This window comes from Athalia rosae, chromosome 5 (assembly GCF_917208135.1).
Source record: "Athalia rosae chromosome 5, iyAthRosa1.1, whole genome shotgun sequence".
NCBI lineage: Eukaryota > Metazoa > Arthropoda > Insecta > Hymenoptera > Athaliidae > Athalia > Athalia rosae.
In genome coordinates this window covers 12,607,840-12,630,879 of record NC_064030.1, presented here as the reverse complement: position 1 = coordinate 12,630,879, position 23,040 = coordinate 12,607,840, and the positions used below count along the sequence as shown (strand labels likewise).

The following is a 23,040-nucleotide window of genomic DNA, read 5'->3' as shown; positions in this document are numbered from 1 at the left end:
TTTCTATCACAGACAACTTGTCGGTTTGATCACCACACAATATATATCTATGACCACACATAAAATTTATCTATTTTCGGAGGAGCAGTTATATCCACACCAATAGAATCCTTTCTTGAATCTGATTTTTTGCATGAAAAGTTTTGCTATTTCTTATCACTCGAACTTGACACTAATTTATGTAAATGAGAAGGTGAGCCATTTTTTTGTTAAATGATCGGTCGAGACTTTAACCATCACTGTCAATTTCAAAATCAGTTGTTCTCCATAACCGATTTTAAAGGAATATAAATGGTGATTACTTTAAATCTTAGTATAATTCTTATTATTATGGTACAATAGAATAATTCTTAATTTTCTCTTTCTAATGGTAAATGAAGATTGTCCTCGCTTACTTCAAATACAAATTAGCGAAAGAATTTTCGTCATACTTGAGTTTCAGAAAGCTCGGGCTTTCGTTAAGTACCCCGTATTGCCCCGCCTTCCCCTATATACATGATCAAGCGTATCAACAAACTAAATGTGGTACGAAGAGTCCTGACCCATATTTCACATATCTCATATATCACAACAAGCATTCCTTCAGAAAAACTAGTCCAAGTCAATAGAACTATTAAAATTGTCAAGATACAGTGCGAATGAAAGTGTCTGATTTCAGTGCTATCTCTACATCAAATTATAGCTTATAATCATTATCATTCACAGGAGGATGTAATGCAGGAGTTAGTCGCGCTGAGGGCTGCGGTGGCCCAGCTGCAACGGCAGCAGCAGCCGCAGCCGCCGCAGCCCGCTGCGAACGCGGCCCCGGCGGAGAAGGCCCAGGCGGCCCAGGCGGCGGAGGCGGCCCAGTCGGCGGAGGCGGCCCAGCCGGCGCAGGTGCAGGCAGCGGACCCCGGCGAGCCGGCGCGGCCGCAGAAGAAGGCGCAGACGCGTCGAAACCGCCGCCGCCGGGGGGGAAATCGGGCGCCCGCCATCTACCACTATTACTACCGTTAGTAATATTGGTAGATGGCGGGCCGGCGACGCTGCCCCCTATTAATAAATAAATATATTGAAAAAAATATACTGCTTGTATTAGTTCTTTTCCTTCCACCGCAAATATAGTGCGACAGTAGTTCTAATGCATCTGATGTCTGAATTATGAATTCCCATCGTTGTCTCGTTGTGAATAGTAGTGAACGTTAGTAGTTTAAGCCATTTATAATTCCGTTGCAATTTGTGAGTTCGCGCTTTCGAAAGATCATCTTATTGTCAGTTTTTCAAGTACATAATTGTAGAGGAAAGAACTTGTAATTTTGGTCACCGATTTCATTGAGCAACTGTCATTAAGGTCACAGATGTAGTGCGGTGATTTCGATTGATAAGGGGGTTCACTCTTGATGGTTCACAGATTTGTCTCTCGCAGGGGCGCTCATTTGTATCACCTATTGAATGATAGAAATAGAAACCTTGTCCGGACGTTAAAACCATAGATATAGTATCTATGTAGAAACATATATACCTATACTGAACAGAACCTTCTCATGGGCCGTGTATTATGTTCCACTACCGTCATAGATGTGTTCAATATATCTATGTTACTACTAACAATAAGCTGTATACCCTTGAAATATGAGGTATCTTCGAGAGGATGCAGATATTTTTATAATTTTTATACTGGGGGTCTGGTGAACTCTTTTACATTATTCTATTACAACGTTTTAGAAGAGAGAAAACTTAGATCAATAATATATCTGTGATGAAATAATTACTGGAAAATGTGCTTTTTCAACTTATATCGTATTTCTGGGTTTAATGGCTGAAATTTTCAGACATATTTTTTCTCGATTACGAATCGATAAGCCTATCATAAATGGATTAGGGTTGCCCCAAAGAAAAACTGATATTTCTCTTCCTGCGTCTCCTATGGAAATGTATCACACATGTTTTGAGAGCCTCCTCCGAAGATCAGCTCAAACAGATGATTTTTAGGGGTCACTCAAGATTTTAACACAATTGACAAAATCGTGCAGAATTAAATTTTTTTCGGTTTCTTCTCTCAATCGTCTATTGCATTCTATGTTATAAACGATAAAGATACCACAAATATCCAGTAGATACTTTGATTTTTAAAAGTCACTTAAAATTTTTTATCCTCCAAGGTAAAGTACTTAAGATGTTTTCGAGCGACCTTTGAATCTAAATATTAACGAACTTTCAACTCTTGAGGTTGATATATAAAAGAATAGAAAGATAGATAAATATCTATGATGAAAGTGAGGATCAAGCATTAAAAAATTTCCCAAAATTTTTCAACTAAATTAGGTTCGATATATCTATGGTATTATCATAGATGTATTATCATGTGTTATTGAATTTTCCTTTCATGATTCTGCAACTTTTGTTCCACACATTTTCCAAAAGAATCCTCAGGTTTTACAGGTTATTTGCATCATAGCCTGTATCTAACGTTAAAAATTTATGGATACCGTGTATAACATGGCTAATCTTTCTCGGTCACATATCTGTCGGTCAAGTTGAACATCTACGTCGAATTATTATATCGATCGGTCTAGAAAATAATTTGCGAAATCGTGTGACTTATAGCGTATCAGGTCGTTCTGTGGGTAAAACAGCGTCCTGAAGCGAAATCCTCAAAAAAGATATTTTCGCCGAGCGCGCCGACTACATTCATGTCGCGACACTACGATTTGCCAGCAACTTGTCCGATCTAGTTCAATATATCTATGCCAATATCATCAGAATCTGTCCCCCTTGAAACCAAACAACTTTGATCTGAAATATTTTTCTCTGCAACCAATACTTTCCGAGATATTCGTCTGCATTTTTTGAAATGGGACACCCTGTATACTGAACAGAACCTTCTCATAGGCCGTGTATTATGTTCCACTACCGTCATAGATGTGTTCAATATATGAGCCGTTTATTTTGAAAGTGGCCTAACTCCGTTTTTCAATTTTTTGCCGGTCACCATGGTTACATGAACAATTTCATGTCATATATCAGCGAAGCATTTCAGGGTGCTCATGTTCCGAACAAATTCGCTATATTTTTTACACATAAGTTTTCATAATCACTTCACTAACTGAACCGTGTAGTTTGAAAGTGGCCTAACTCCATTTCTACTTACATCAAGATATTTGCTATTGATAATGTCGGAAAGCAGTGATGATGGTAATTTCAATTAATTAATATTTACAAGTTAACCCCATTTTTTGGACAATTGCGTTAGTTGAAGAATCTGTAGGTTTAATTAATATAAAACTTAAAATTTAATATTAAATTTTAGAAATTATTTCACCCATGGGGAAAAACAGAACAAGACTATTTAGTTCAGATAGTGAAGAAGAAATAGTAACTAATAACCTAAACCTAAATCGAAAAAGAAACAGAATTATACAACAATATTCGTCTTCAGAGGATGAAGATCCGAATAATAATGGAGAAAAGACTGATGCATCATACATCCAAAAAGTGCGGAAGATTAAACGGAATTCAGGAAAAAGATATTGCACTCAAACCGGAAATATTGTTCCCGAAAAAATTTTCGAAAACAAAGATTGTGGTTGTCGGAACGCTTGCACAAAAAATTTCAATGTAGAAGAAAGAAAGAATATTTTTGAGAAGTTTTGGGGTTTGGCAGATTTTAATAAACAAAATGTACTACTTCACGAAGCTGTTGAGCGCAAAATTGTGGAACGAAGACGTCCAACAAACGGAAAAGGTTCTCCAAGAAATTATAGTTTTAGATATTTGTTAACTTCTAGAAACGGAAAAATTCCTGTCTGTAAAAAATTCTTTTTGGATACTTTTAAAGTAAGCGAAGGACGCTTAAAACGAGTACTAAACTCTGTAAATGTGGGCAATGATTTACGAGGGAGGATGGTCGGATCTTCAAGACAATTATCCGACGAAGGGAAAAAGCACGTTCAAAACCATATTAAAAGTTTCCCTAATTTTGAATCCCATTATACCAGATCTCATAATCCTAATAGAAAATATCTACATCCTAATCTAACTCTCAGGAAAATGTTTAATTTATATGAGCTTTATTGCGAGGAAAATGGAATAAAAGCCGTTAATGAGTGGACTTATAGGAAAATATTTAAAAAAGATTTTGATTTACATTTCCACCAACCGCGTAAAGATACATGCCAGAAATGCGACTTATTAAACATCAAAATTAAAGCGTCGAATAATGATGATGAAAAGAATAAACTCACCGAAGAACACGATGTGCATTTAAAACTAGCAGAATCAGCTAGAAATTCACTAAAACAAGATCAGGAGCAAGTATCACGTAATTCGGATTATTATTTTGCTTTCTCGTTCGACTTGCAAAAAGCTTTGCCGTATCCCAAGCTGACTACCTCAGTAGCATATTACAAACGCAATATGTATATTCTAAATTTTGGTATACACAATTTTCACAACGATAATGTTCACATGTACCTTTGGGATGAAACTATTGCATCCAGAGGTGCTCAAGAAGTTGTTTCATGCATCTTAAAACATATTAAAAGTTTAAGAAATGAAAGACACATAATAGCATACAGTGACATGTGCACCGGGCAAAATAGAAACATTAAAGTAGCTTTAATGTGGTTAAAAATTGTGCAAACTTTGGAAAATAATGTAGAAGTCATCGATCACAAATTTTTAATATCAGGACATTCGTTTTTACCAAATGATAGAGATTTTGGCGTAGTAGAAATGGCATTAAAAAAAAATAATTTACTGTACGTTCCCCAAGATTATTATAAGATTATTAAAAAGTGTCGGAAAGGTAATAATTTTATTATAAATGAAATGAGACAGGAAGATTTTGTATCAACAAAATTATTAGAAGACGCAATTTTTAGAAGGGCAAAGAATTCTGATGGAGAATCTGTAAACTGGTTAAGAATATGTTGGATGCGTTTTGTCAGAAATGAACCATATAAAATTTTCTATAAGACATCAATGAATGACAATGAAAATTTTAAAGTCCTGAATTTATTACCACGCCGGGGTAGACCAAGAAAATTCGAAAATATTGTATTGACACCATTGTATAATAATATTAGACAAATTACAACAGCAAAATTTAAAGACATGATTGACCTATTGCGATACATACCACCAGAACATCATGACTACTTCAAATCCCTTTCACACGCACAAAATGTAGACGAATAGTAAATTGTTTTGTAATAAATTTATGTTTGTAATTTTTTATGTTCTGTAATTAAAAAATGTTTTGAATCGCATAAATTATGTTTCTGAAGTGTTTTCAACATATGTAAAATAAATTCAATATTGTTTTTTTTCAATTTGAAACATCTTACATTATGTTGAATGGACTTGGGCATCTTCAAATTTAAAAATGAATCTGGTTGTTAATTTTGAAAGTGGCCCAACTCCATTCTTGATAAGAAAACGCACGTTATTCACTTAATAATTGCCACTATTTTAACAGGAACTATAATTTCAACATCTTTAGATGCGCTTAAGCAGTATGACTCATTAGTATCCTATACGTATATTTTTAAATTCATTGAAACGCAAAAATTTAAATATCTCGATTTGAAGAAAAATGGAGTTAGGCCACTTTCAAAATAAGCGGCTCATATCTATAGTACCATAGATATGTTTCAATATATCTATGTTACTACTAAGAATAAGCTGTATACCCTTGAAGTTCAATATATCCATGGTGGAACTGAAAAAACTAACGATAACGATAGGAATCGCGAAATAAGCGGAAATTGTGAAATAGCCGGACATTACGAAAACTAAAAAAATTGTAAAATTGACAAAAATTATGAAATCGATCAAAATGACAAGAATAATAAAAGCTGCGAATTCATCGGCGGAAGTAAAATTAGTGAGGATCGTGAAACTGACAGGAATAGTACAATGAATAGAAATGACAAAAAAAAACGAAAATAGTAAAATAACCGGAAATGACGAAGACCATAAAAATCCCGAAATTGATGAATTTTCGGCATCGACAAAGATGTTGAAATTGACAAGAATGACGAACACGATGGAAATCAGGAAATAACCAAGAATCGTGAGATTGATGAAAATGGTGAGACTAAGCAAACTCCCGATACCGATGAATATCGCAGAATTAACGGAAATTGTAGAATAGCCGGAAATGACGGAAACTACGAAAATCGTCAAATTGACGGAATCGATGAAATTGACGAGAATAACAAAAATGATAAGAACTGCGAATTTGACGGCAAAAGTGGAATTCGTGGGGATCGTCAAACTGACGGAAATAGTACAGTGGATAAAAATGACAGACAAAATAAAAATAGTAGGATAACCGAAAATGACGGAGACCATAAAAATCGCCGAATCGATGAATTCTCGGAATCGACAAAGATGATGAACTCGACGAAAATGACGAACACGATGAAAATCAGGCGATGACCAAAAATCGTGAGGTTAATGAAAATTGTAAAACTAAGCAAAATTACGATAGCGATGGGGATCGCAAGAAAAATGTGAATTGTAAGATAGCCGGAAATGACGGAATCTACGAAAACCCTATATTAGAGAAAAATGAGAAAATCGACGAAAATTACGAAAACAATGAGAACTGCGAATTTGACGGAAAAAGTGAAATTGGTTGAGATCGTGAGACTGACGAAAACGGTTCGATAGATGAAAATGACAAGAAAAAGCGATTACTCAGTACGATCTGTCTCACAGACGAGAGTACTGTCGTGTTGCACGGGAGGCCAAATCGGCTAAACGTTCGGGTTTGGTCTCGAAGCAATCCTCATTTGGTGGTTCGGAAAGCCACACAATACCCACAGAAAACTAATGTTTGGCTCGGCGTTCTTGGGGACCGTCTCATCGGGCCCTTTTTCCTTAGTGAAAACCTCAATGGCGAAAGGTATCTTCGTCTACTCGAGGAGGAAATCATATCTGCCCTAAGGGCAGTGGATGGTGGGGTGAGCATAATAACCTCAGAACATAATAATAATGCGGTTCTATTTTGTCAACATCATTCAGAATGGTACTAAAAAACTTTGTTTTTCACCAGAAACCCATCTGGTTTCAGCAGGACGTTGCGCCTCCACACTACACGGCTGCCGTCAGAGCTTATCTTGTTAGGCAATTCCCCGGACGATGGATCGGCAGGGGCAGTCCAGTCGCGCGACCAGCGCGTTCACTAGATTTTTCCCCGCTAGATTATGGTTTATGGGCACACTTCAAAAACTGTCTCTATGCAGAAAAGGGAGAATAGCGAACGCTGCTGAGCTCCGAAACAGGGTGTTGGAAATTCTGAAGGGCCTCCGACCTGAACAGATTTCTGATACCACTAACGCTTTCTATGATCGCTGAGAGTACTGTTATGCGGTAGCGGAAGGGCTGCATTACGCACACTTCTTTCAAGGTCTCGGTGCATGTTCAGGCCTCAGGAGAATTTTACCTACCCTCCTATCTTTTTAAGATGAGTTCTCATTGTCATCGCACATTCCGAAACATGCCATATAGCTTCAAAAAATCCCGAAGTGGTATTAAGGTCTAATTGCAGTCTCGATTGTCTCTCATCAAATATACCTGAATAATTGAGGCCAAAAATATCTTGCATCATCACATATCCTTGGGTTAATAAATCTTACAAGTTCAAGTTATCAAAAGAACTAACCACTTAAGACATGACAGATAGCAATATGAGCCTAAAAGGGAGGCACTGTCTCACAAGAGGAATGCACGCTCAGGTATCAAACAGATTTCCTTTCGGAACATAGATGAACGGGAGCTTCCAGTATATATACTGGACCAATATGACACTTCTGAGAACAGTGTATCTTTACTCCTTGTTTGGTCCTGCTCACGATTAACTGAAAATGATGAAGGGGAGATCTGTACTGCGGCTGCATCATTGGCTGGCTTGTTATTAGGATTTCAGACTATTGCTGGAAGATCCGGGATATCTAGCGCTGGGAACCTCAAAAACGCTCTTTCTCTCGCTGGATATGACCTCCAGACATCTATTGTGACAGCTGATGAGATCAAAGACGGCTTGTGGGACTCCTATACTGAATCCTTCTGTAATAAGATTCCTGTTGATGATAACATATTCGAGGATGATTTCAAGTGTGCGCTCGCTCTGTTCTGTGTAACAGTACTGTCGATTTCCAAGCAAGTAACGCCGATTGGCTTTGAAAAATGGTATAAAAAAAGAATTAGCAGCTTTATAAACTCTATCGGAAGTGCATCAGAAAAGGAAATCCTCAGTTACTCAGTTCTTGGACTGCAGTGCTATGGCTTACCTAAATAATCTTTTTGGATCGGCCTTCGATCTCAAAATCGGAGAACGCAGGGACTCTAGAAAGAGTGTTCAGGGATGTATTAACACTCCTCGAGTACACGGAGATGACTCATATAGTCCTTATCGAGAAATACCTGTACGATGAATATCCAGAGATCTTAGCCACCAGGTCCCTTAGGGGGGAAACAAGCCCAATGCACGCAGCCTGGGCATTTCTGGAGACACTCCTGAGGGACGAGGTCCCATTCGCTAAACTACTTTATACTAGAGAAGAGACAGCATGCTTAAACCGTAATAATTTTCCTTTTATCTTGGCGGCTGCGTCTGCCGCTGCGTCATTCGAAACGCCTTTCTTCCGTAATTACAAAACGACAGATAACCCGAGTGCCAATTCGGTGGCCAGTATGGTGACTAGATATCTGACCAAAAGACAAGCACTTGCACCAATAGCTATGGGAGATGCTGACGAATCTCATATGTCAGAAAGGGTCACTGCCAAGTTTTCCGCATTGATTGAGGAAGTAGACACACCTGATGACCCATCTACAGAAACCCAGAGGACCTAATGTCCTTACCGTAATATAAGCCATGTCAAGACTGATGAAAGAGTATTACTGATAAATTTCCGTTCCTATTTCTTATTGAGACAGTCTGTGCCTAACCAGCCACTCCGCCGGACATGCATTCGTTTATTCCGTAAGTTTTGTGAATTTGTTAAGCGACGCGTCTGGCGCCCAACAATCTTTTTGTCGTCGCTCGTCGGGTCTGGCCAACCACTATCCTTGTCGCATTTTTTTTATTTTTTATTTTCGGCCAAATACTCGTTGAGTTTGTCCTTTATTTTCGTATTGAATTCAATCAATCCTTCATACCGAGTCCAAACCGAACTCTCATCAGTCGAGGTGAGTCAAATCAAATTAAAACTGCGAGAAGTGAGGCACTCAGTAACCCGATAGAGGGCGCGTTAGCAGGGTGCGCGAGCGGAAGACAGAGGGGGGGAGAAGCAAGAGTCAGTCTTCGGCAAGACGGGCATCAGGAAAGGCGGTATAGGTATCGCTGGGGAAGAGGTAATTTGTCTGGTTTCAACATCAATGAGTGGTGTGCAATAATATTTAACGGTGAGTATTGTTATTACCTTTCAAACCAAACAGCATCTTTTCTGAAATCAACAGAGTGTCGTGTTCCAACAAATCCGAATGGTCGAATAACTTTTCCTGATTACAACAGTTTGCCGCACTCATTGCTTGCAAGAAGAACAACTCAACCGACCAGGGCAAACTGCATTACTTCATCATCGCGTTGTTCGCGTTTCATGTCATTCGCGACGTAAATAACGTGAACATTAGAAGAAAAAGGAAAAAAACTTCACACGTGCAGAATCGCACACACGATCCTCGTGCTATGAAACCGAACGCTTGCTGCTGCACTAAACGCTACTTGTTTGTTACGGAACTTCGAAAGGCTCGTGCAAGCAGACGTGGATAAACAACATGACAAAAGAGAGCGAGCCAAGGATCAAGGATCTTGCGGACGGGAAAGACTTCACCAGAGTAACATTCTCACCGGATTCGTCAAAGTTCAAAATTCAGGCGTTGGATAATGACATGGTATCGTTGAGAACGCAGGGACTCTAGAAAGAGACTCGTCGAGCTTATGAAGTCATCGCTTCTACCAAAGGTATTAGAGTATTTCTGAACAATATCATAGTGCCCGTTCGGTCCTTCAAGGACTATGTTGATCTTTATGTCAAAGGAAAAAAGGACGACATAGGAAAGCCACTCCAATTTAGCCACGCAAATTATGGCACACGATGGCAGGTCGCCTTTACTTCATCTGACAGGGGCTTCCAGCACCCGTCATTCGTCAACGGCATCGCCACCCAAAGGTGACTTTGAATCATCTAGCATCGATCTCCCCTCATTACTCCGTCTATTGAAATCACGTTTTCGCAAATTCTAATCAACAGTTGCCTTTGTATTATTTACAACAGGAAGGGGCACACGGTAATTATGTCACTGGCCACCGGCATCATTCAAGAGCTAATCAGTAAATGGAAAAAAAAGAACAAGCAAGTACTGACGATCCATCCTTGGCAGATACAATACACCCTTTTGCCACCCCACTTTCCCGTTACGTCGTCCACGTATTGGACCGCTAAATCTGAATTCGGAGTGTGTTCGCTGCTCTGCGAAACAAATGACGACAAAATTGGCGATAACGAGTTTTCAGCCCCCCTTGTCAACAAGCGAAATCGTGGAGACTTCACCTATTCGTACACGTGTATGCGAAAAAAAACCGCCTTTCACTATAAGAGTGTGGAACGGCGGCGTTGGCGAAGAGAGTACGAATGAGAAAATGCAGGAAGCTGACCGGAATAGAAAATTCGCTTGTCTTTCTGCAATCCTCTCGCCACACTCCAACTTCGTGACGACCGTGTCTACAACTTGAGAACAAATCAGTCTTTGCCACATCGCAGAGGCTTTCGGCAGCAGTGGACAGCGTGTTACCAGTCGTATTTGAATCAAGTATATTTCATCATACTACGTTCTCAATTTCAGTGACTTCTACTCGTGCCATCATCTATTTCGAATATATATACATTGTACTGGTTGGTTAGCGATTCCAAATCTGCTATTCTTCTTTGCCGTGTACTAAATAGCCGGACATAATTGCTTCGTAGCTAGTTGCGTTTGCGCGTATTCGGGTTGTGCTGTGCGCAGCAGGGACAATATTCCGGGGGTTCGGTTTCATCGATTGCCTTCGAGCAAAGATCCCGCCTCAGCGTTAGGATGGCCCGTTAACAGCGGCAATGCTGATCTAGGCGAAGCAGATATCTGCCGAGCAATTGGACCGCGTGTGAATATGCAATCAGCGGTTTTTCCGAGATGCGTTTTTCCTCAGAAGCCGCTTGCGGCGTGGAGCTGTCCCTACACCTTCTGGACCGCGAGCGGTGCGAGCCGAGTTACTTCCTGCACGTGCCAGTGATCGTAAGGCGTAGAGAGGACAGAGGAGATATTGAGACCCCAGATCGCGATTAGAGACGAACATATCGTCAAATTGAAGCGAAGTAATGCTGCGCTGAGAAAGACTTGACAAGCATGCAGAAGGTCGTTGACACGTCAATCCGCGAAGATGCTGACAGGTGTTACCGAGTCAGTTGCAAACCTCGCTCGTGCACTAACCGCCAGATAGAAAGTTTTCAGTTCACTTTTATGTGCATGCAGCTCTTTTATGAGCCGAAAGCGCGATTCCCCCTGTACTAGAAAGATTTGGCGCTGGTAATGCACTCTACATCACCCGGCCTCTACAGCAAACTGCAAGGTCGGTTCGGATTCGTGTTACTCTCGATTTCTGTCTTAAAATTATAGTTCGGTCGTATCGAGCTCTGGCTAGGCAGTTGTCCCATGATTTTCGAATGCCTATCAAAAAAAGTCGCTTGCATGGAACCGAACGAACGTGAATACGTGCCTTTTTTCGATGAATTGAAGATGAAGGAAGGCTTCGAATACAACGGAGCACGCCAAAAAGTTGAGGGTTGCCAGGACTTGGGTAGCTTGGAAAATTCCGATCGAGTAGTCACGAGTGCTTTCGTTCTCATAGTTCAGGGCTTGCTGCATAATTGGCAGCAGCCTATCAGGCATTTCTTGACGGGAAGTTCGATTCCTAACGAGACACTATCGATTATCATTGATCAGATGCTGGACGAGGTCGAGGAAACTGGATTAGATGATTGAGCTATATTTTGTCCTAATGAAAAAAGCGTTATTAGCAAGCAGATAACGTCTATAGTTCAGCCTTACTTCACACGCAGTGGTAAAGAGGATACGCTCTGGTTTATGTGCTCCACCACTTCAAGAACTTCCGTAATCAGCTCTTGGTCCACGATATCGGATCCGACGAAGGTCGAATAGCTTTCTAGGGGGACGTGCGGAAGTTGCGGGATTTCGAAAAGAATCAAGTGATCAGAGCAGCGGTGCAATTGTTCGAGAAACACGTCAATCCAGAGCTCGTTTGGAAAATGAACTGTTGTCTCGCATTGCTGGTAATCAACTATCGGGTGTCCGCGGATATGCAGACTGCCGCAGCGATGCAATGCATCGATACCCCTACCGTTACGGATACTGCGGCATTTCTAGGGATTTTTAGCGACACCTTGGAAAAACGTACTTGTTGAATCCGCGGAATGGCGAACATTGTAGAACTGTTTGAGAATCAGGCCGCTGTCCCATGGACTCCGTATTCGTTGCGGAGTTATTCCGGTCAACCGATCCGCAATCTAGGGTTTTTCCAAGGGCCAATCAGCGACGTTCCGGTCATTTTGTTCCGTGTACATTGCGGGCATTCGTAAAATTTTACGCAACAAGTCGATTGCTCAGAATAAAACAAGTAAACTAACCTTAAACAACAAAGCAAACTCAAGAATAAAATAAATTTGTAATAATAAAAAATACGGCATCGCATGCAAGAAGTACACAATGAACCAGTCCATCGATCCCGTAAGTTATCATACAAAAACTACGGTAATATAATATTATAACTTATCAGAATAGCTTAACCAATATAATAAGTATATTGGGCACCGAAACATTATGTCTTGTTTGTCAATTCTACGGACCTTCAATCAGGAATTTATGCTACTGTTGTGATTGACAGCCCGTCAAGTGTGGATATTGCGGATGGCTGATAGGGGGTTGTAACAATATTATTCAGCACAAGTGCTTCATGCACTTCACTGAAGAAAATGACCTGCTCCACGTTGATGACAATTTTGTTGTAACTTATAGTAAGTTGGTTTACTTAAGTATCGTCATGCAACATCGTCATTTCTATGAACATCTATTGGTATTTGCACATTTTTGCAGTCCCGAGGGTGGATACTATCTCAACAAATACGCAAATAACTACCGACGAGACCTCCCAAATTGAAGGAAGAGATGAAATTTTGATACAAGCCGTATTCATGAGACCTGCACTTTATAATATCAAGCTGCCCATCAAGAAGCGAACAAAACTTAAAAAGGATGCACTGTGGCTAGAAGTTGGCCAAGCGCTTGGAGGTTTTTTTTTTAGAAATTATTATCAATGTGACAAAACATCAGTTTTTCGTAGCTGCATAATTATAAGTAGGGGCTGTAGGCTCTGGTCACAGAACTATTTCTGACAGAGGAGTCTCGACTCTTTTATAAAACATCCATTGAGTCAGAACAGGAGAGAGACGAAATTTACATCAATGACTGTATTGAATGTTATCACAGGAACAATGACAACTGAGGCGATCAAGAAGCGATGGCAATATTTAAGGGATTGTTTCACCAAATCGAGAAATAAACTTATGAAGTACAAGCCAAGTGGGTCTGCTGCTGACATTTTGAACAAAGGAAAACAATGTTTCCGGTTCTATGAGCAAATGAGTTTTTTATGCGACTCGCTACCAAGCATTCCGTACGTACATTTTGATTTCATTAATGATCAGAATTGCCAACAAAATCGTGTCTGTACTGTATGATCAAATTGATGTTTCATTTCCTAGAACTGTGAGTAATATTGAGCCATCTTCAACCGCAGCCGCCACCTCAGATGATAGTGGATGTTCTAGTGTTCCGCCTAACTGCAACATTTCGTATGTTTCTCCTGCTACTTCGTCAGGGGGATCGACATCTTCGTCTGTTGACCCATTCGATGTAGTGAATAATTCAATGAGGTCACCACCACCACCCTCAAGGACTCCAACACCAGGAGCAAAAAGTAAGTACATCTAACATAAAAACTTTGGATCAGCTGTCTTTTTTCTATATTTCTACTAATTTTATAAAATCCCGGGTCAAAATTACTAGGTATATTGCAAAGAATCAAATTTCAAAGTCCCTGCATCCGATACACCGATGACTTGTTAACTGATTTGAATTTTAGGGCGAAAGACCACAGCTGACAATAACGTCGAATTGCGATCTGCACTAGTATCTGCATTGCAAGAAAAAGTACCACAAACAGATGCAGTGGACGGGTTCCTGGCTAGGCTGGGCGAAGGCTTGCGGAGGATTCCGTATCGTGAGAGATGCCGACTAGAAATTAGTTTCCTAACCCAGCTGATGGAGGTTGAAGATCAATTAAATTTACCAGACTGAAATTCTATGCTTCAGAACTTATTTTCGGACATGTTTTGAAATAGAGTTGTACTTCTTTTGCTGACTATTTCTTGAAGTATGAGCTTCTTCACACCCTATCCTAGCTTTTGATAACTCTTCACCTAAATGGGAAACTTGAATCTTAACTCTGAAGTATTTCAAAACGGTGGAGAAATTATAATCGGGAAAACAATTTATTGATACATATTTATAGATTTAGAGCTATTGGGTAAGCAAGCGGTAGACAAACCAAGTTTTTGCACAAGCCGAATCATTTAACAATGTTTTAAAAATCGTTCTGCATTGCTCTCTCCCATTGCCAGGGAACTGCACCTGCGCCTTCGAAAAAGGTAGCATAGTCTTCCCTTATCTGTGTTGCATGTCGACTGCGTGTGTGTGGTCCAAGATATTGGATGTCAGAAAGCCCAAGGGAGGTTGCACACCGTTCATCAGTGCTTAAAGTTGAATAAAATCTTGGCCGCAAAGGCGTTTCTGCCTCGTACGATAATATATAATTATGGAGGCAACACGCTGCTTGCACAATTTTCTTAGCAGTGGGTACAGATGCCTCAATTGGCTTACGAAAGATCCTCCATTTTGCTGCAAGAATACCAAATGCGCTTTCAACCACTCTGCGAGCCCTACTGAGCCGGTAATTAAAGACTTTTTTTCTCCGATCTAATGCACGGCTTCGAGGATAAGGTCTCATCATGTATTCTGTGAGCGGAAAAGCTTCATCAGCCACAAGAACATATGGCAAGATTGGTCCATCACTGCTAACAGCTCGAGATGAAGGTAGTTGAAACCGATCTCCCTCAAACGTACCACCCATCTCACTATTTCTGAAGACCCCGCCATCGCTCTGACGACCTTCTGCTCCAATATCCACTAATGTGAAGCGATAGTGCGCATCACTACACGCCAGCAGTACTATGCTGTGACTGCCCTTATAGTTATAAAATGTGGAACCACTATTTGCTGGAGCCTATTAAAAAATACCGGCATCAATATGTTTATCACATCATCACAACTAGTTAAACGGGTACCTCGCATATACTCACTTGCAGCGTGACGTGTTTCCCATCAATAGCCCCAATACAATTCGGAAAATTCCATTTTGCTTCAAAATCTTCTGCTACAGATGTCCAATTCTCTGCGTTGTCAACCAAGAATACTGTGTCTTTTAAACATTGCCAAATTTCTTCACAACCTTCAGCAATAATTTTAGATGCAGTATTGTTTCCGATTCTAAAGGCAAATGAAATTGATACCATACTGTCCCCGGATGCCAGATAACGCAGTACGATTTCGAGTCGAGTACGAGCTGAGATTGGAGTACGCACTACCGTCTTTTTTGTCAAGTTGGGTCCTGTGAGAGCCAGCAACTTTTCAAAACATTCAGGCGTCATTCGAAAATACGTAATATACTTCTCATGATCATGTAACAGCATCTCTCGAACTAAGTTATTGCTTGCACCCTGGCGAAGTCGACTTTCCAATTCAAATATCGGTCGCACCCAAAATCTGCGAGGTCGTTGGTGTTCTTCAGCCTCCATAAATTCGTGCATCGTCAATAACTTCAACAACTTTCTGCGCATAATTCGCTGCTGCGAAGGCTGCCGAATTTTACGCCACTTTATCCACAAAACAGAGATGGATATCAATGAAGTTTCTGCATCCATTATTATCACGCAGGTAATGAATTGATAATACTCTGTAATAGAGTTGAGGCGTTGACTGATGATTCAGTTAACGGTTGAGGTAATGCTGTTCGTGTTCACGTCACTTTAATGCTCGCTCTTCTCGTTTGTTATTATTCTTCTGTTGATATGTGCTGTCAATATTTGTGTTGTCTTTTTGCTTTTACGGATATGGTCCGGTGTTTTCAAGTTCGTCTGGCACATGATTGCGGACTGTACGCTCTCGGAACCTCATCATCAAATCAAAATCGTGCATTTCGAATTGTGCGCCAGAAGGAGACACTGCAATTGGCAGAACATTGTTACGTCCGTAAAAATTTCGGACCATGGGAGAACGGCATTTAAGAAAGCCCGGAGTCGAGAATGCCGGAGCGCTGCTGATTGGCTCTTGGAAAAACCCTAGATTGCGGATCGGTTGACCGGAATAACTCCGCAACGAATACGGAGTCCATGGGACAGCGGCCTCAGGCTGGCGTCCCATGATCCGCAATTTTTTCCGGACCCGGAGATCCGGAATCTAGTTATTTTTCACAGCGCCAATCAGAGGCGTTCCGGTTATACCGTTCCGTGCCCGCCACTTGCAGTTGTGAAATGTCAACGGAATTCTCGTGCTGTGTGCATGTGTGCACCATAACAATCGCCACAAAGATCAAGCTTTTTTCTTCACGAAAATGAATTCATCTGTAGGTCCTGTAAGTAGGCAATTGTTCATGAGAAAAAACCCAAAAAACAATCAATAAAATCTCATTTTTCTCCAGACATTACAAATAATCTCATTCATAACCTTCAATTAATGGACATTTGTTTCACAAATCATTTTCTACAGCCTGTTAAGTGTGGATACTGCGGTTGGCTAATACAAGGATGTAACAACATCATAATGCACAAGTGCTTAGAGCACTATAATGAGTACATCCACTATCTGAAAGTTGATGACAATTTCGTTGTAACATTGAGTAAGTTCATTCATGTTATCTATTTTCAACTCGATAGAGTATAGACCATCGTGTCATCATCAATCATATCATATAATTTTGCAGTACCAAGGCCAGATGCCACACAAAATGCTGTCAGCACACAAGATCCAGCTACCACAGAGATTGTCAGTTATCGACAAACAGCAACGGAAGGGGTTGACAATGACCCGAATTTTGATGAGCGCCTCATCGATGCTGTTTCCGAAAGACCTGCACTCTACAACATCAGACTTCCTGTGAAAGACAGAACAAAATTAAAAATGCAATCACTGTGGTTGGAAGTCAGCAATGTCTTAGGAGGTTTGTACTAGTATTAATAATTGAACAATTGGAGCTGGCTAGTGTGTATAACCTATTATTTCTGCCAATAATCACTCTCTCTGATTGTGAGTAGTCAACCAAGAACATAATTCATCAAATATTATAGGCACAACCCCGGAAGATGCAAAGAAGAGATGGCAATATTTGCGTGATTGCTATATTAAGGACAAAAACAAGCAGCTGAAATACGTACCTAGTGGGTCTGCAGCTGATCCTTCAAAAAAAACTTCATTTCGCTTTTACGAACGAATGAGATTTATAAGCGACCAATTACCAAATACAGAGTATGTATAGAATGCTCATTATCAATATTATAAAAATTCCGGAATCAGAAAAAAGAAGATGTTCTCATCGGATGTTATTTATCACTTGACAGATCTGTTAGTAATTTAGCTGAGCCACAATCACCTCAAGATAGCGGCCGCTTCAGCTTGTCACCCCAAGGGAACGTCGAGTTGCGCACTGTTCTTCCCGGTCCATCATCAACGTCATCCACAACCTCTTACACGTCAATACGCCCTGAACGTCACACAACAATGTCACCTACGCCACCTCCTAGAACTCCGACGCCAGGCAGCAAAAGTGAGTATATAGTCCACGTAGATCATTGCTTATTTTTTCATGCCTTTTTCTTTTACCTGAATATATTTTTTATTTCTTATAGAGCGCAAAACAGACGATAGTAATGCAAGTGTGCGTTCTGCATTACTAACTGCTTTGCAGCAGCCTGTGCCACAGCCAGATGCGGTTGATGGCATACTGATGCGACTAGGTGAAGGTCTGCGGAGACTGCCATATCGCGAAAGAGCAGCGTTAGAAATAAAGTTTTTGACGCTACTAATGGAAGCTGAAGGTAGACTGAATTTACCAGAAGTCCCTTGACAAACGGATGGATTGATGCCTTCCACAACAAAGTATTTTTAAGGATTTTCTTACTTCAGGTCAATTACGTATGCTAGGTTAGGTCTACTACTACTATCAACTAGTTTTATATTCTCGTTATTACTGTTATCAATTTCTGAGACAATACAAATTGAGTGATTGAAATCTTTTTTCCGTTCATTCCAGGTCCCCTTCCTATTTTTGTATACGTGTTCAGTGTGCTTCTGTCTTTTACGCTTAGATGAAAACACATTAAATACAGGTTTTGAGGTTCATAATTAATGCTATTAAATTAAAGACAGTATACCTATATGCGAGTCGATCAGTCTTTACTCAGGTTAGAGATACATAATGTTAAATTACTATATTACAAAAAATACTATATTAGAAGTCGTTCCTCATGACTCTCTCCCATTGCCAGGGCACTGCACCCTCACCTTCGAAAAAATTCGCGTATTGCTCCCTGACTCGTGTTGCATGAACGCTGTGTGATGCCAAACCAGCATTTTCTATGTCACGGAGGGCATAAGAACCGGCGCTACGTTCTTCGGTGCTTAGGATGGAGTAAAATCTCTGTGCAGTGGGCATTTCAGCTTCATGTGAAATTATGTAATTGTGTAAGCAGCATGTTGCTTGAACAATTTTTGTTGCGGTGGACATGGATGCAATAATTGGCCGACGATAAATTCTCCACTTCGCTGACATAATTCCAAATGCACTTTCTACCACTCTTCGTGCCCTGCTCAGCCTATAATTAAAAACCTTTTTCGTTCTATTTAGTGCAGAACTCCGGGGATATGGTCTCATCATATATTTAGACAGTGGGAAAGCTTCATCGCCGAGCAATACAAAAGGCAAAATTGGTCCACTGCTGCCATAAACAGATTGTGGCGGAGGAAGTTGAAGTGAATCCTCTTCGAATCGTTTGCCAATATTGCTAGTCCGGAATATACCCCCATCGCTTCGGCGTCCTTCAGCACCGATGTCGATCAGAGTGAACCGATAGTGTGCATCGCTGCATGCTAGCAAGACCAAACTGTGAGTCCCCTTGTAGTTGTAGTACATTGAACCACTGTTCGGTGGTGCCTGAAATGAAAAAATGAAAAACAAACTTTTTGAGTGCAACAAAATTCCAATGACCCACATATAGCTATGTCGTTCACAAGGTGCAAGCAGGTGCCTCGAGACTGACTACCTAAATTGATGACAAATACTCATGCATATAATTGTACCCAATGATACGTTTACTTACTTGCAGTACTACATGTTTGCCATCAATAGCTCCTATACAATTAGGGAAGTTCCACTTTTCATTAAAGCTCTCAGCTATTGCTTTCCAATTATTTACATTCGGCGTCAAAAATACTGAATCCTTCAAAGTGTTCCATATTTTGTCACAACCTTCTTTTACAATTTTGGAAACGGTGTTGTGTCCAACCCGAAAAGCATAAGAGATTGACATCATGCTGTCGCCCGATGCTAAATAACGAAGGGTAATTTCCAATCGGGTTCTGGCAGGAATCGGGTCACGAACCACAGTTTGTTTTGTTAGGCCAGGTTCCAGCACAGTAAATAACTTATTAAAGAGTTCCGGTGTCATTCTAAAGTAATTGATGTATTTCTCTTTGTCAGCTGATTCCATTTCTTTGACCAAATTGTCACTTGCACCCTGTCGTAATCGGCATTCTGTTGTGAATATTGGGCGGACCCAGAAATTTCGTTGGCAATCACCTCTCTCTGGGTTCAAAGTCTCATAAATATGAATTAAACTTAACAATTTACGGCGCATAACTTCTCTCTGCCAGATGTTCTTAACTGCTTTCCACTTAACCCAAATAGTTCCAATATATAACAACACAGTTTCAGAATCCATTTTTGCTGTATTTTCACTGTATGTTTTGCATTTACATATGTTTCTTGGATGAAATGTATACAAAATCGCCCTGACGAAGCGTGATCACATATATAGTATGCTTGTATGTATGGGTAACATAATTTCCGTTATTTTTAACTACCCTTGTCCCACGGCACGGAATTCACTCCGCCGGAATTGCTGGTATCCAATCACAGTACTACTTTTTGAACTCAGCGCCGAAAGGAAACATATTGATTCGCCGGCGACGCTTCCGTGAACGTTCCGTCCACGTAAAATGCGCTTCATGTGACACGGGGATATAAACGTCCCGCAAATAGTTTGACCGGAACGCCTCTGATTGGCGCTGTGAAAAATAACTAGATTCCGGATCTCCGGGTCCGGAAAAAATTGCGGATCATGGGACGCCAGCCTCAGTCTTCTCAAGAAGAGCGCCATCCACAACTGTCGCTCTGTGCGAACCTGCCACGCTCAACTGCGACCGTTGGGGACTCACCTTATTGCCGTCTTCTCCGGCAACCATGCTTGCTTGCTCATAGTTTTGCTAACGAGACACGTGTTGCTCCATGTAATTCTCAATCAAGTGCTATCTTTGCGTGTAAGCCTTTATGTAGTGTGCTCATGTGATTAATACAATCATTCAGTGCTCAACTGAATTAATACAATTCAGAAACTCTCATCTACACAGTTATACTCCTTTCGAATCTCATAATATAACGAACTTTTACAGACTCTCACACACTCACTCATCCACGCGTCTATTGCCATGGAAGATGCAGATGAAGCCCACATGTCTGAGAGAGTAAGTGCAAAATTCTTCTCAATGATCGAGAAAGCTGACACCTCAGATGAACCGACTCAGGAAACTCAGAGGACATGAGATCTCAACTAGACTATGTAACAACTAAAGACTGATTACCTGACTAAATTTATAATAAACGTAAGTTATTGCAAGGTGTTCAGCGTTATTCTCATATGCTCAGTTCCTCATCATTTGGTTTTTCGAGCCGGATTGGACACCTGCAATCTCTTATTCGGAAAACTCAGTGTAATACTCGTGTCGTGCGGTATATCTATGACTCTCTCGCGCTCGTGTGCTGTGCGGCATATCTCTAACGCTCTCGCGCTCGTGTGCTGTGCGGTATAGCGCTGTCTCTCTCACACTTGTGGTGTACGGTGAATAGTGTCCTCTCGCTCGCGCTCGTGCCATACTGACTCAGGCAGACTTCTCACCTCTCCGCGAACAATCGTGACTCGCACGCGTATTGAAGCCTTTCGTGTTTGTGTGCAGTTCAGTGACGCTGGAGTAACTAATTTACAAGTGACAGCTCACACAGCACGCCGCAATGCCTCTTATGGACGATAATGCATCAGGCAAGGTTTCGATTGACGGCTCACAACCGCCGACTCAGAATCCTTCAGCTGGCAACCTTGATGTCCCTGAGCCGCCTCAAGGCCCCAACACTCGAAGCAGCTCACCCACGATCCTCAGCGGCGAATTATTTTTCTGCGTTCACGCTCAAAACGAGATCATCGAGTCAATGGAAGAACTGCTCACTCAAGCCTCAGAGCCTGCCGGCGACATGATGCTGACGGAGGTCACCGTGGTGCTCGATCAACTCGAAGAGCTGCATCGGGCATTCCGAACAGAGCACTCATGGCTCGTTCCCTATTGGCCGCCTGCTCACCTAGACCACGCATACTTTGCTCGCAAGGTCAGCAGCACGGAAACTAGGCTGATGCTAAAGACCAAGCGGCTGCTCGGTCATCTCCAAGAGGAACACATCGCTCCTGCTCAATCTGCAGACTCATCCGGGACTGGCTCCCGCCCACGCCCGCCCGAATTGTCGGTACTTACGTTTAGCGGAGATTGTCGGAAATGGCCGGAATTTAAGGCCATGTTCCTCTCAGTTATAGGGAATCGCTTAGACCTTAATGACCTGGAGAAGTTTCAGTACTTGAAGGGTGCTATGCAGGGTGACGCTTCGGAGCTCATTGCCAACCTCTCACCTCACCCTGCATCGTACAATGCAGCGTGGCTACTCCTTGACGCCAGATTCGAGAACAAAAGGCTCATCTGAAAACTCATCTCGATCGGCTACTCAATCTCAAACCGATGCCGAAGCGTCAGGCCAGCTCGCTTACCAAGATGGTAAGCATCATCAATGAGACCACCAAATCGCTCAGAACACTCACGTCAGAAAGTAACGACTGTCTGATGGTGGCTCTCATTAGCGGACTGCTCGACCGAGACACCCGTGAGAGATGGGAGACCTCTCTTACATCCACTGACGAGTTTCCGACGCTCAGCCAACTCACAGCGTTTCTAATGGCGCGTGCACGTACCTTGGAAAACATAGATGAAACGCCGACGCCTGTTCAATCCAGCGCTGCGAAGGGAGCCATACCTAAGCGTGCTAGCTCACACCAGGCGTCTCAGCAGCCTCAAGACCGCTCATCACCAGCACCCACGAAGACAACTCAGCAGACAACTCAGCGTCGATCACCATATCCGTGTGACTGTTGCGGTCAGGATCATTTCATCGTGATGTGCCCAAAGCTGCGAGACTACTCACTGGCGCAACGTGTGAAATTGGTCAAGGAGCGTAGGTTGTGCTGCAATTGCCTAGGTAGGCACAATGCACGCAAGTGCAACAGCTCTTGGCATTGCAAAACATGCAACGACACTCATCACACCATGTTACATGGCACAGACCTTCCAAGCATGTTCAACACGCCAACCGAGCGCACCCAGTCATCTCAAGATGCGCAAAAGGAGCCAACTTCAGACGTCAAATAATCATTGACGGCATGAAGTGCAGGATCGATCGTCAGTAACCACGATCGCACTCCTGCGCGCTCACTCACGAATTTCAGCCATCTC

General features: G+C 41.5%; 5 protein-coding genes across 6 annotated transcripts; 3 read left to right on the top strand and 2 right to left on the bottom strand.

Moving 5' to 3' along the window:
- The first annotated feature begins 12,491 nt into the window (after nucleotides 1-12,491).
- On the top strand, nucleotides 12,492-14,422 carry LOC125501147. Of its 2 annotated transcripts, none has more exons than XM_048656236.1 (6): nucleotides 12,492-12,774; nucleotides 12,932-13,061; nucleotides 13,141-13,335; nucleotides 13,534-13,720; nucleotides 13,809-14,023; nucleotides 14,189-14,422. In XM_048656236.1, the coding sequence occupies exons 1-6, from the start codon at nucleotides 12,754-12,756 to the stop codon at nucleotides 14,401-14,403; spliced, it is 963 nt and encodes a 320-aa protein (XP_048512193.1). In that variant the 5' UTR covers nucleotides 12,492-12,753; the 3' UTR covers nucleotides 14,404-14,422. The 2 variants fall into 2 exon arrangements, with proteins under 2 accessions (XP_048512193.1, XP_048512195.1); XM_048656238.1 differs by having other exon boundaries at nucleotides 12,904-13,061.
- Nucleotides 14,423-14,578: 156 nt separating this feature from the next.
- LOC125500921 (protein ALP1-like) lies at nucleotides 14,579-16,560 on the bottom strand. Its single transcript, XM_048655135.1, has 2 exons — nucleotides 15,465-16,560; nucleotides 14,579-15,388 (listed from the first exon to the last, which is right to left on the bottom strand). The coding sequence occupies exons 1-2, from the start codon at nucleotides 16,083-16,085 to the stop codon at nucleotides 14,690-14,692; spliced, it is 1,320 nt and encodes a 439-aa protein (XP_048511092.1). The 5' UTR covers nucleotides 16,086-16,560; the 3' UTR covers nucleotides 14,579-14,689.
- A 72-nt stretch (nucleotides 16,561-16,632) lies between these two features.
- On the top strand, nucleotides 16,633-18,448 carry LOC125500922. The gene is made up of 6 exons (XM_048655136.1): nucleotides 16,633-16,795; nucleotides 16,930-17,059; nucleotides 17,144-17,380; nucleotides 17,508-17,685; nucleotides 17,778-17,983; nucleotides 18,066-18,448. Exons 1-6 carry the CDS (start codon nucleotides 16,775-16,777, stop codon nucleotides 18,281-18,283), a joined length of 990 nt encoding a protein of 329 aa, XP_048511093.1. The 5' UTR covers nucleotides 16,633-16,774; the 3' UTR covers nucleotides 18,284-18,448.
- Nucleotides 18,449-18,591: 143 nt separating this feature from the next.
- LOC125500920 (protein ANTAGONIST OF LIKE HETEROCHROMATIN PROTEIN 1-like) lies at nucleotides 18,592-20,569 on the bottom strand. The gene is made up of 2 exons (XM_048655134.1): nucleotides 19,536-20,569; nucleotides 18,592-19,369 (listed from the first exon to the last, which is right to left on the bottom strand). The coding sequence occupies exons 1-2, from the start codon at nucleotides 20,154-20,156 to the stop codon at nucleotides 18,668-18,670; spliced, it is 1,323 nt and encodes a 440-aa protein (XP_048511091.1). The 5' UTR covers nucleotides 20,157-20,569; the 3' UTR covers nucleotides 18,592-18,667.
- Nucleotides 20,570-20,574: 5 nt separating this feature from the next.
- LOC125500923 lies at nucleotides 20,575-22,237 on the top strand. The gene is made up of 2 exons (XM_048655137.1): nucleotides 20,575-20,754; nucleotides 20,887-22,237. The coding sequence occupies exon 2, from the start codon at nucleotides 21,503-21,505 to the stop codon at nucleotides 22,235-22,237; it is 735 nt and encodes a 244-aa protein (XP_048511094.1). The 5' UTR covers nucleotides 20,575-20,754; nucleotides 20,887-21,502.
- Nucleotides 22,238-23,040: the final 803 nt, after the last annotated feature.